At 39.3% G+C, this 12,938-nt stretch overlaps 1 protein-coding gene across 1 annotated transcript in view; it reads left to right on the forward strand.

Moving 5' to 3' along the window:
• Positions 1-1,457: 1,457 nt before the first annotated feature.
• The window catches only part of ENOSF1 (enolase superfamily member 1), a 30,772-nt gene continuing 19,291 nt past the window's right edge, over positions 1,458-12,938 (forward strand). The window contains exons 1-3 of the mRNA XM_004683982.2: positions 1,458-1,541; positions 8,632-8,740; positions 12,533-12,648. Of these exons, the coding sequence (XP_004684039.1) occupies positions 1,458-1,541; positions 8,632-8,740; positions 12,533-12,648 (309 nt within the window). The remainder of the gene's footprint in view (positions 1,542-8,631; positions 8,741-12,532; positions 12,649-12,938) is intronic.

Below are 12,938 nucleotides of genomic sequence, written 5' to 3' on the forward strand. Positions count from 1 at the left end.
TAGTCTATAAAACCATGTTTATATTCATTAGTAATTCTGTGCTGCCTCAGCTCATGGAGGCAAGTTGCTATTTGGGGTGCACAAGTAGAGGAAGATATTGATGGAGTTAGCTAATGCATCCTAAAAAAAAAAAAAAAGAAAAAGGGCAATGATGAAAAAAATATATAAAATATTTAAATAAAAGAGTAGGAAAGAAAAAAGTCATAATACAGAACTTTATCATCTCCAAAAAGTTCCTTCATGCCTTCATGTACAATCAATTCCCTCTCTTCATTCCCAACCCTGGCAGCTACTAATTACTGCTTTAACTGAAGTTTCTAGAATTTCCTATAAATGGAGTCACACAGTTTTTGTCACTTGTGTCTGGCACCTTACACCTACCAGAATGCCTTTGAGATTAATCTTTCAATGGCTCAAATACTTCGCTGGTTTTGTCCACTTGCTAACGGATAGTTGGTTTGTTTCTAGTTTGGAATGATAAAGTGCTATGAACATTCAAATGCAAATTTTTGGTGTGAACGTGGGTTTTAAATTCTCTTAGAAAAATACCTATGAGTATTACTACTTGGTATTGGAGTCATTTTAATTGTAGCCATGCTGGTGTCTGAGGTATCTCATTGAGTGTTTAATGTACTCCAATTGCATGTGTTTTGATTATTGAGTATTTTCTCAGCGATCACTGACATTTGGGTGGAGATGGATGTTCACGAGGTTCTAAAACAGATCCTATAAGCAGTACAATCCAGAGGACAGGAGCCCTGGTTTTGTAGACAGGATAGTTTGCTATTTAGTTGTATGAACTCGAACAAGTCATTTCGTTTCTCTGGGTTCCCACATCTTCACCAATAAAAGGAAATTCATCTACCTACTTAGAAAGGCAGGACGGATGAGTGATAAGCACCCTGCTTCAGCAGAATTTAAGGCAGGTAGACCCACAGCTAAGGTTATCAGGTGGTAAAACCGCAGCTGAGGACTTAAGGTTCCAGCCCTCGGCGCCCCTCCCTACACCCGCTTCTACCTGCGGACTCTGGCGAGAGCCCAGGCCTGCATTCGAACGCGCTTCTAGGCGATCACAGCCTCACAGCAGTTCGGGATTCCTCCTCTAAGACTCCGCTTCCAGGAAGGTCACCTGTCGAAATTCAGCCAAAGAGGAGCAGAGTCCGACCGAGGTCTCACCCAGGCGGCGAGAGGTGTAGTTATTCCTCGCCGGTGGTCCACCCCGACCCTTAGCAATTTCTCACCTGGGCAGAGCCGGCGCGTAAAAGCTGTCGCCGGTACAGGCGCGTCCTAGGGATCCCGTCTGAGTCCGGTTGCTTCAAGTGGCGCGCGGAGCCACGCCCCCGAGCCGGGCGACCAATCACCGTCGCGCGCCCGGCACCGCCCTCCCGGACGCCCTTACTCTACCCGCTGGGTTCCAGCCTGAGGCGGCGGCGCGGGCTGCTCCTCGGGCGCTAGACATGGTGCGCGGCAGGATCTCCCGGCTCTGGGTCCGCGACGTGCGCTTCCCCACGTCGCTCGGGGGCCACGGCTCGGACGCCATGGTAAGTGCTGTGGGCCTAGTGGTGCTCCCGGCGCTTAGGCGCCGGGAGCAGTGAGTCCCGGGACGTCCCAGTTCTGGAACCGTGGTTTTGTAAAGGGGGAAGCCGGGAGGGGCGGGCTAGAAGTATCCAGAGTTCACCACCTTCCTTTGTTGGCATTTAATATATCCTCCTTATATATTTATGATTATTTTTGTTGAAATATTTTGCTCAATATGTAATAGCAGCAAATAGATTTTGTTGGGTTCCCCCTAAACAGTGCCGGTGCCTCTGTGCTGAAAACTATGAGGTGCAGGGGGGTGGAGAGCAGGGTCTGGGCTGGGGATTCTGACTCCGCCCCAATTTGCCGTATAATCTGGAGAAGAGTCTGACTTCTCTGGACCTCTTGGGCCCACCTATGAAATGCGGGTGTCACAGCCTGAGTGGGAAACCAAGAGAACTAGCTGGGTTGTGCGAGAGGGATTTGTCGTGAACTTACTGAAAACCACTAAACAGAATTTGTCACTGTAAAGAGTTGTGCAAATAGCAGTCTTTGAAAGTTTCAATAAAAAAAGTAAGATCATCGACTTTAACTCCTGTCTGAATACTGAAGGTCGCTTTTGCTTGAGTGTTAGAGACCCCCACTTCTCCGCCCCCCCAACACACACACACACACACACACACACACACACACACACACACGCCATTGTTTAAGGCAGTTGGCTCCCAAATATGCGAATATGCGTCCTGTGTGGGCTTTCCTGAAGGCTTGTCACCCCCTGGATCCTGACTGACCCCCTCCATCCAAGAAGAGATAGCAACACTAGGAAAGTCAAAGTCACATGAGTGCGTAATGGATGTGTGAAGCATGCTGGAAAATGAGTAATATCCATGTTAGGATTCTGGTTAGTAGGGATGGGAGGGATTAGGACCAGAGGACTCTAATTCCCACCGTTAATGTTTTGCTTCTTGAACTGGACAAAGGGCACACTGGCATCACTACATTGCCTGTCCTGTCTGTGTACCTGAAGTATTTTATAACAATGGGCCTCTTGTTGAAAAAAAAAAAAAGGTAGGAGCTGGTATCTAAACAGAATTTAAAAGAATGCCCTTGAGGGCCCTCCCTGGTGGTGCAAGGGGTTAAAGCACAGCACTATGATGCTAAAGCAGCCACTGCAGCATGAGGTGATCCCTGGCCAGGGAGGTGACCCACGTGATGTGGCAGACCTCTCCTGACCTGCTGACTGCTCCCCTCAACAGTGTATTTCAATACATCTGCCTGAAATGTCTCTAGTTGAATCCTCTCACTCTCTGCACCTGCACCTCTGGCCTGTACCCCAGTTCTGCATGCATTAAAAAAAAAAAAGAATGCCCTTGACCCAGAGATTAATTTCTGCTTTTTAAAATCCTATGTATGTATTCTTTCTTAAAGTAAATGACTTAAAAAACAACCTGTTGGAAATCCTTTGTGATTCTCAAAAAAATAAATGTTTGAAATTTTACTGACTGTAAAATTCAAGCATGTGGGCCCTCCATGGTGGCGCAGCGGGTTAAAGCACTGCACTGGAAAGCTAAAGCCACTTCCGCAAGACTTCGATCCCGCCTGCCCGGGAGGTGATCCACATGGTGCGGCAGACCTCTCCTGGCCCGCCCGCTGCTCCCTCAGCAGTGTACTAAATCTCTCTGCCTGTTCTGCTCCCCACTCTGTGTGTAGTGAATCCTCTCACGGTCCCTGTGCCTCTGGCCTGTACCCCAGTTCTGTATCCATAAATAAATAAATCTTTTAAAAAAAAAAATTCAAGCATGTGACCTAGTGCAAGGGCCTTTGCCACTTTGAGGTTCTGAAGCTGAGGGGAAGAAGTCACACAATCTCTGCAAGCCTACATTCTCTTATCTGTAAAATGGGCCTTATAGAATTATCTTTATACTTGTCAATGAGCTGTCTGTAAAGAATCTGACAGACAGTCCATCAATAAGTGTTTATATATGAGGAAACTGAAGCAGAAGGGCTCTGTCCTAGACTTTCCCTCTACTTAGGAATTTGTAGAATGTTGAGGTAGCCTGGTTTACTGTAGAATAGTTTACCAAATGGAACTTGTCTCTGGAACAGAGTGATTTATGATCTCTGATTCAGGAGATATTATCTGACACCCCTGTTGCAAACTCATAAATACTTAAGTGTTTATCTAACAGAGATAGTGAGTGTCATGTGCTGATTTTCAAGTGCTTTCTTAATAGAATATGCAACTTTGCAGTTCTCCCGTTATAGGTAGCTTGTGATACAGCGTCCCTGCCCTCACTGCTCCTGGGCTCAGCATTTCAGCTGCATTCGCACTTAGCAGCAGTGAGCCTTCCTGATCACAAGTAGTGTATTTCCATGAAGGAGCCCTAAAAGTGCCCCCACAACCTGTTATGCAAAGGATTTCAGTTATGAATTTTTATAGACCTTATAAGAAAAGTAGAGACTCAGCCTGGGATGTATTTAGGACTTCTTTGCTTACTTAGATGCTCCCAAAGTTTCAGAGAGCCCCAATACTGAGTTTAGTCCCCTTACTTGGAGTACAATCTCCTTTTAGCCCCCCCAGCCATACTTCATTTCCCTCCACATTGGAATAAGGTTAGGAGACTTGGGTTCTAGAACTGACTTTTTCTTCAAATTTTTTACACTCTTAAACTCTCTGGGCTTAAATTTCATTGTCAGTGCATTAAGTGGGTTGAGTTCAACCTTTAAAATTTGATACTTCCATGACTAAAAAAGCTTTCACTATTTTCAGATCATTCTGTTTTCCTAAAATGTTTTGGTCCACCTCTTAAAATTATAAAAATTTTCTTACTCCTCACTGTCAACCCTCATGGTCATGATTTTTGTTTACTCCCCTTAGTTTTATTAACTATATTGGTTTAGGAAATACTAACTTCCTTGTATTTTTCACATTCTTTTCCATTTGGCTGACAGTTTATATCCTTTCTATTTTAGTGACCTTAATATGTGTATTTGGAGTTTTGATGAATTCATCATTTGATGAATGGAACTGACCTTTTTTTGTGTCTGTCTGTGTGTTATTAGTTACTCTTTGAACTTTTGCTAGAACTCATTTATAAAACCACCTTGTTCTCGACTTTTGGTTTTTGTTTTGCATGTATTTATCTACCTGTCTATCCTGCCACCATCTTTTATACCTCTTTATTGGTTTATTTCTTTACTTAGAAACTTTTATTATATTTAAGTCAACTTTTATTGACTTACCATTTGTTTACAAAACTATACTTTTGAGTAGATCATTACTCAATAATCCACCCAGCATAATCACCCACCAGCATAATTCTAGTGCCATTATACTATTGAATGGACACCCTTTAACAAAGTTCCCCTTTCTCTCTGGTAACCACCATATTGTTCCGAGTCTTAAGAACATTTTTTTTAGCTTTTCCCAGTCAGTCATGGATGGGCATTTGATTTCATGTCTTGGGTATCATGAATAATGCTACTGTTAATATAGAGCTGCATATGGTTTTATTCTTTTAATATTAACACAAGTTTCTTTTTACCTTTTAATAGGTGAAAATTATCTTAAGCTTTGTTATTCTGATGAAAATATCACATAATAATTTGGGAAATTGTCATTATGTCTCCCCCCATTATGTATATAGAGGTAAAGTAGGTTTATATCTTTGTATATGCTCATGGGTTATAGGTTCAAGCCTCTACATATGTATACTTTCACGCCTTTTCCACCACTAAATGTGAGATGGTGACCTAGTTTCTTTTGCATGTGGCCATCCAGTTTTCCTAACACCATTTGTTAAAGGGGCTCTCCTTTCTTCAGTGTATACTTTTGGCTCCTTTCTTATAGATTAACTGTTCATACATGTGAGGTTCATTTCTGTCTCTCAGTTCTGTTCCCTTGGTCTGTGTGTGTGTTTTTATTCCATGCCATTTTAATTACTATAGTGTTGTAATATAGTTTGAAGTCTAGGAATCTGATTCTGCCATGTTTCCTCTTTTTTGTCAAGATTGCTTTCTCTATTTGGGGTCTTTTGTGGTTCTATATGAATTTCAATTTTGTTTGTTCTCTTTCTTTGAAGAATGCCATTGGAGCTTTGATAGGGATTGCATTAAATCTATATTTAACAAGTTTGTTCTTCCAATTCATGAGTAGGGACTATCTTACCATTTAATTGTGTTATCTTCTATTTTACTTATATCTTCTAGCTTTTATTATATATGTGTTTTACCTCCTTTGTTTAGTTTACTTCTAGATATTTAATTCTTTTTATTTTAAGTGTGAATGAGATAGTTTTGTGGATTTCTTTCTTTTCATACACGCTGTTTGCTTATAGAAATGTAACTGATTTTTGCAGATAGATTTTATATCCTACCACTTTACTGAGTTGATTTATTATTTCAGTTTTTTAGTAGTCTTTAGGGTTTTCCACGTATATTATTGTGTCACCTGCAAACAATGAAAATTTTACTTCTTTCCCAGTTTGTATTTTTTTTATATCTTTTGCTTGCCTGATTGCTCTAGCTAAAGCTTCCTATACTATGTTGAATAGTAGCAGTGAAAGTGGACATCCTTGTCTGTACCAGATCTTAGAAAAAAAAACTTTCCATTTTTCATCATTGAGTATGATGTTGGCTGTGGGTTTATTGTATATGGCCTTCATTATATTGAGAAATTTTCCATCTACTTGAAATATTTTTAGTGTATTTATCATAAATGGATGTTGAATCTTATCAAATGCCTTCTTGGCATCTATTAATGTAGTTATATGGTTTTTATCTTCCCTTTTGTTGATGTGATGAATTGTGTTGATTGGCTTTCAGATTTTGAAACACTCCTATGTCCCTGGAATAAATCCCAGGATGTATAATCTTTTGGTCATGATGTATAATCTTTTTGATATATTGTTGGATTTGGTTTGCTAAAATTTTGTTGAGTTTTCCATGTATGCTCACCATAGAAACTGGTTTGTAACTCTTTTTTGTAATATTTTTGTCAGGTTTTGGTATCACAGTGATGTTGGCCCATAAAAATGTGTTCATGTTTTCTATCTTTCTGCTCTTTGGGAGAGTTTCAGTACAATTGGTGGTAGAGCACCTCTTATAGTTTGGTGGAATTCTCTAGTGAAGCTACATAGGCCCTGGACTTTAAGTGTTTGGGAGAGTTTTGATTGCTGTTTCAATATCCTTGGTTGCAAATGTTCTGTTTGCATTTTCTGTTTCTTCCTGGTTTAGTCTTGGAGGGCTATAAATTACTAAGAATTTTTCCATGTCATTTTAGACTGTTCAGTTTGTTGGCGTGTCAGTGTTTCTAGTAATCACTTCCATATTTCTGAACTGTCTGTTTAATTTCTCCTCTTTCACTTCTGTTTCTTTTTATTAATAGATTTTTCTTCTTAGTGAATCTAGTTAAAGGCTTGTCTGATTATTTTTCAAAGAACCAGCTTTTGGTTTTGTTGATCTTTTGGACTGTCTTTTTAATTTCTATTTAACACAGGGGTTTAAATTTTGCCTCTTTCAACTCAGCTTCCTCGTCTGAGATAGATCTGTAGCACTTAATTTATCATGTTTTCATAAGGATTAAATGAAATTATGTAGCTCTTTGAAGTATACCCAGTCAGTAAGTATTATACAACAGTAAAAGAAATAAGCTGTCAGGGGCCTGTGCAGATGTCTTCACTAGTGGCATCTTACATTCCTTATTCATGTATTCAGATCTTCTGGTTGACTTTTTGGGGGTCTCCATGTCTCCCTCCACACTACCCATCCAATCTTGTCTTTGTTCACTTGCAAATCAGATTCCTCATGGATCTTTGACTTCCTTGCACAGAAGGCCCCTGGAGTTCATGATCTCCCTGACCTGTGTACTTTGTTCTACTACTAGTCCCCTATTTCCTCAAAATATCTTGAACTTCTGTGGTACTTTTAACCCACCACTTGTCAGCCATGACCTTATGTTGTGTTGATGACTGTTACCTAGCTTTTGTGTATTAGCTTTTACTCCTCACTATTTGAGCAATTTCTAGCGACAGACTTGAATTTTTACTTCTGCACTCCTTGTATTGATGAACAGTGTTAGGTTTCACAAGTCATTCAGTAAGTACTTATCAAAAATATTGTTTGATAATAGAAAGTTAAATGAAAAGAATGAAACAAACCATAAGTTCAATTGTTGCAAAATTAAATTCCTCATTTCCCTTAGTGATTTCCTCTGAACTATTGCTATTATATTTTTGGCCCTCTGCTATAAAATGTTACAATGAGGGTTAAGTCTAATTTTATGTGAGAGCCTTCTGAATCCTCAGTTTGTACTATTTGAAGCTGCTTGTGAATTAACTCTCTTCAAACAGCTAACAGTGGTATTTGTTGCTGAACAGCAATGGAGATACAATTGCACAAAGTAGCATTAAAAATGCCTAATTGCAGTGGGGAATGGGATCAAAAATGATGGGGGGAGGGAAGTGCACTGGACTATGGTGATGGCATATGGGTGACTTGGTGATGGGAAACACACAGGAATTACAATTGAGATTTAAAAAAATGTACAAAATGATATAAAAGTAAACTATTATATTATTTAAAAAAAAAAAGCCTAATTGCAGCTTTCCCTGGTGGCACAATGGGTTAGGACTCAGTGCTGCAAGCTAGCCGCAGCTGCTTCAGTGTGAGTTCAATCCCTGCCTCGGAGGTGACCCACATGGTGCGGCAGACCTCTCCTACCCACCCGCTGCTCCCCTCAGCAGTGTACTTAGTTGATCTGCCTGTTCTGTTCCCTGTTCTGTCTCTGGTGAATCTCCTCACCTCCCCTGTACCTCTGGCCTGTACCCCATTTAATGCATAAATTTAAAAAAAATCTTAAAAAAGATTTAATTTTAAAAAAAATGTCTAATTGCACTTGTTAAAATATCTTCAAACAGCTGCTATAATTCTAAAGGAAGATAATGCTTTCATCCACTCAGAGCTCCTATGTGTTTTTTGTAGCACAGTAAGATTGGAGCTCGTCCTGTACATCCACTGTTTCATTTTCCAATCCTACATAATACCATTTTGCATTTATTTTTTTGACTTCTCATGTTTGCACCTTTTGGGTGGGGAACACTTTGCCCACAGCACACAGACCCTGACTATTCAGCTGCCTATGTCGTCTTAGAGACTGATGCAGAAGATGGACTCAAGGGATATGGAATTACCTTTACTCTGGGAAAAGGCACTGAAGTTGGTGAGTTGAACATTCTCTTAAGATTGCAGAATGCTTAACTATCACTTAGATTCTATTTCTGATCTTATTTTTCTCTCTCTACAGTATCTTAAGTAAATAAAAACTTGGTTTTATGGTTTATTTGTTTTTTCATTGAGACAAATTAAAAAGGGGCAGAACTGGCCTCCTTGAAGTTATCAACAGGATGCAGGAAAGTCTCGATTCTCTTCGAATCTTGGTCCATATCTCTGCCGAGCGTTGAGAACTAGGCTAATGGCAGAGGAACACCAGGGAGACCAGATGTGCTCTCATGTAGCAAAGTATATGTGTCTACTTGTTTTTCAAAATATTTCACACCTTTGGTTTCAAGTTCACTGTTTTTCATGGCAGCAAAGGCCTTTGGCCCTACCCATTTCAGAGCTATCATCTGGGAAGACCAGATTGTAAAAAGTATATACTGAGCAGGAGTAAGTCATTTTCCTCTTAGAGCTGTACGAACTCAGTGGTGATCTTGAACCCCCTTATTTTTAGAGAAGGGAAATTGTGACCCAAACAGCTGCTTACTCCATCATACAGACTCTGTGCTGGCTGCTCAAAGTGTTTTCTCACTGAAATATTTAAAAACATTTGCGTGTGTGTGTGTGTTTAGATACACATAGTACAAAATCCATGCACAAAATTCAAGAAATACCAAAGGATGTCTTTTACCAGATCAATTTCAAAAGATCACTAAAGTCTAAAGCCAAATCATGATAGTTGAAGACTGAGGGTCCAGGATAGGAGTCATACTCCTATCTAATTGAATCTAATTTTGATTCAATCTGTCTGTGGATATGTGTACCGTAAGCCCGCTTGTGGTTGTAGAATTAGTCTAGCCCCACTGAAAGATTTACCATTGTCAGGCAGATAAAAGGTGTATGTGTGAAGACACGGAAACTTTTCTAGAACTTTATGTGGATACAGGAGGCCAAGGGCTGCCGTGTGATCATGTTGTCTGCAGTCCTTCTCCAGATCTGTCCAGATGTGTCTGTGTATTAGGCACTGTGCCAGCCATGATGATAATAATTGCAGTGTTAGAGAAAGAGAGTGAGAGAGACAGTCCTACAAAGTAGGAAAAGGAATGCATAAATTTAGGGAAACAGATGTAAAAGAAATGGTAGTGTGGCGTGAGGATAGTTTTTTAAAGGCAGATACAAGTTCACAGAAAGAGGGTTAGTTCATAGTCCAGAGGGGTCAGGTAGGCTTTGACATGAGACTTGAAGATAAAAAGGAAATCTTCCAGGTAGAGGGAGATTCGTCAATGATTCCCTGTTCCCTGACCCCAGTCAGTCAATGTTTTACTGTTGACATTTCCCCTGAGCTCGCAGCCACTGATTACAGTAAGTTTGTGAGCTATGTTATTAGCCTTTCCTGTGATGTAAATTGCCTCAGGTATACATTGAGCACCTTGTAAAACTGTTTTTTTTTTTTTCTTTCCATATTTCAACCCCACAGTGCAACTCTCACAGGTTGCGTAAAATTCGACAAACTTACAAAATATGTTTCGTGGGACAGGCCATTGGAATGACTCTGTTAACAACCAAGACTTTGAACTTTGTTCACTTAAACACACAGTGAAGGGACCCCAGACACATTGCATATTCAGTAAGACTCTGTGGTTACTGAGTTAATGTTTTAGACCTTTTCTGCATTCTCCCCTCCTCCACTCCCATCCCCACTCAGCTGTCCTGGAGTGCATTTTGAGTAGGGGTAAGCCATTTCCATCCTTTTGTGGCTTTAATAAGTGGCACTTTGTGGTGATGTGGTTGACTTCCGCCTTTTTTCAGACCACAACATGACAGAACCCATTTTTAACTTTAGCCTTGCTACATATTTCAGGTGACTCACTGCAGTCTCAATGTGTGCTAAGGGCTTTTGCATTAAAGATGAAAAAATACCATTAGCTCACTATGATTTTCTTGCATCCTTTATCAAGTTACTTACTTAATCACTTTTTTATGATCCAAAAAAAAAAATGAAAAAATTTTTAAAGAGACAGCAGCCTTAAAGTTTGAACCCAGCACATGGGTCCAGTTACCCACTGTCATCTGTGCCTTTTACTGACTTGTCCTTTTATGTTGGAGTGTCCCAGAGTTGAATTCTGGGCACACATAGTCACAGGAAAGAACCTTTGGATTTAGTCTGCAGAAAGTTGCCTTCAAGAGCCAATTTTATTTCCTATAAATTTCCCTTCCTTCACATCAAACATGCAGGTCTGAATTTGACAATTCTCATATTGGAGTTAGAACAACACAACCCATATTTCTATTAGATGCACCAAATTTCAGTTAACTTCTTGCAGTGACCTTGTTTTGAGCAAGGAAAATCCACATACCATAGATGAATATATTAATATTGCCTATGCTTCATTTATAAGATCATCCTTAACAAAAATAAGATCATCCTTAACTTTTGCTGAATGCATTTGTCATGTGGTCCAAACCAGAACTGCGCTCCAATCAATGGTTTATAGCAACCTTGACACCACTAAGACAGGGTTCTACTAGATCATGATAAGACTTTCTTATTCTGTAGCCATCTTTAATCCAAGAGCACCCACCATCTAAGAGTGAGGAGGATTCTATCTTCTCCCAGTCGTAGGGAATGAATATCTCAACTACACTGAATCAGTGTCTATTAACAAAACCTCTAGACAACAAATGGTTGGTTTAATCCTAAGTCTTCCCTCTGAGGGGGAAGATGTGGAGTCATCTGAGATACTCCACAGAGGCCAGGCAAGTCACACAGCTCATTTCAGTGTTTTTGATGAGATTAAGCGTGTTTTGGGGTGATAAATCCTTAGACTTGTTTCAGTACTTTCAAATGTATTTGCCTAGGATCTGATTGTGGTAAAACTGCGCCTCTATGACTGTCCTATGAAATGACCTGAGAAATTTAATACTGAGACAATGGCAACACTAAGCAAGGTCATCAGAATTCTGTATAATAATGTAATGTAATTGCTTTCAGGTTAAGATGATAGCTTGATTAGATTAGTTTGACTTGTTATACAGACACATTAAGAGTTGAATAGAATGAAGATCTTTGTAGAAGATCTTTTCTAGAAGGTCTTTCCCATATACTTTGCTACTTTAATCTTCATCTGAAAGAACACAATAGTCTTTTTAAGTAAAAGACCCAAAGTAAATAATTGATGGTAATGCAAGGCCAAATTTAATCTTGAAATTACATAGGAAAAGTGTAATATCATAAGTAAATTAATGATAAAGGAATTAAATGTTTATGAAAAATGTTTTCATGTATGTTAACATTTTACTTGTAATTATGTGCTAATTACAAACTCATTTCCTTTCATCTTTAATAGGGTATTATGTTTTGAATTCAAGATATGATGTATGCTTGATAGTAATGAAAATTAATTTCTTTTTCCTTTTGTTAATACTGTAAGTCATACTCTTATTCCTTGGAACAACAAACTAGCAAGTTTTGGTTTTGAACCTGACTGTCCAAACACTGTTCATAGTAAATTTAAATTTTCACATCAACAATTCTTTTCACTTGGCAAATAATCAAAATTTATTACATCTGCTCAAAAATTAAGCTCTATACAGATTAATAGCTACTGTACTTGTGTGATATTAGTTATGACAACCACAGGAGACATAACTGGGCAACTTTAAAAATATAATACCTTTTATTTTTTTTTTGTTGTTTTTCATGAAATGCCCACATTTGTTGTTTGTGGTGTTTTCTTGTCTCAATTTATTGACTCCATCCCAAAACATAAACAAGAACCAAATTCTTGTTTACTAGTTGTCTGTGCTGTGAATGCTCTTGCCCACCATGTGCTGAACAAGGACCTCAGTGACATTGTCAGTGACTTCAGAGGCTTCTATAGGCTGCTCACAAGTGACGGGCAACTCAGATGGGTAAGGGACCTATTTTGTAAAATGCTTTTGTAAGTAATGTTTCTAAGGTCTGAGATGTCCTTTGATTACAATAAATGTGAAAATAAAGACAGGTTTACTTTATAATTTTAAGGTAAAACACTGTAACAATGTATTGAGATAGGACATGAACCATCTAGACAGTCCATGACTTGAGGCCATCAGTTCCTTTCTTTAATACTTCATTCAAGGATCAAAAAACAGTGGGGGGAGGGAAATGCACTGGACTGTGATGATGGCACATGGGTGATTTGGTGATGGGAAGCCCACGG

This window comes from Condylura cristata, unplaced genomic scaffold (assembly GCF_000260355.1).
Source record: "Condylura cristata isolate star-nosed mole 26May11 unplaced genomic scaffold, ConCri1.0 scaffold00016, whole genome shotgun sequence".
NCBI lineage: Eukaryota > Metazoa > Chordata > Mammalia > Eulipotyphla > Talpidae > Condylura > Condylura cristata.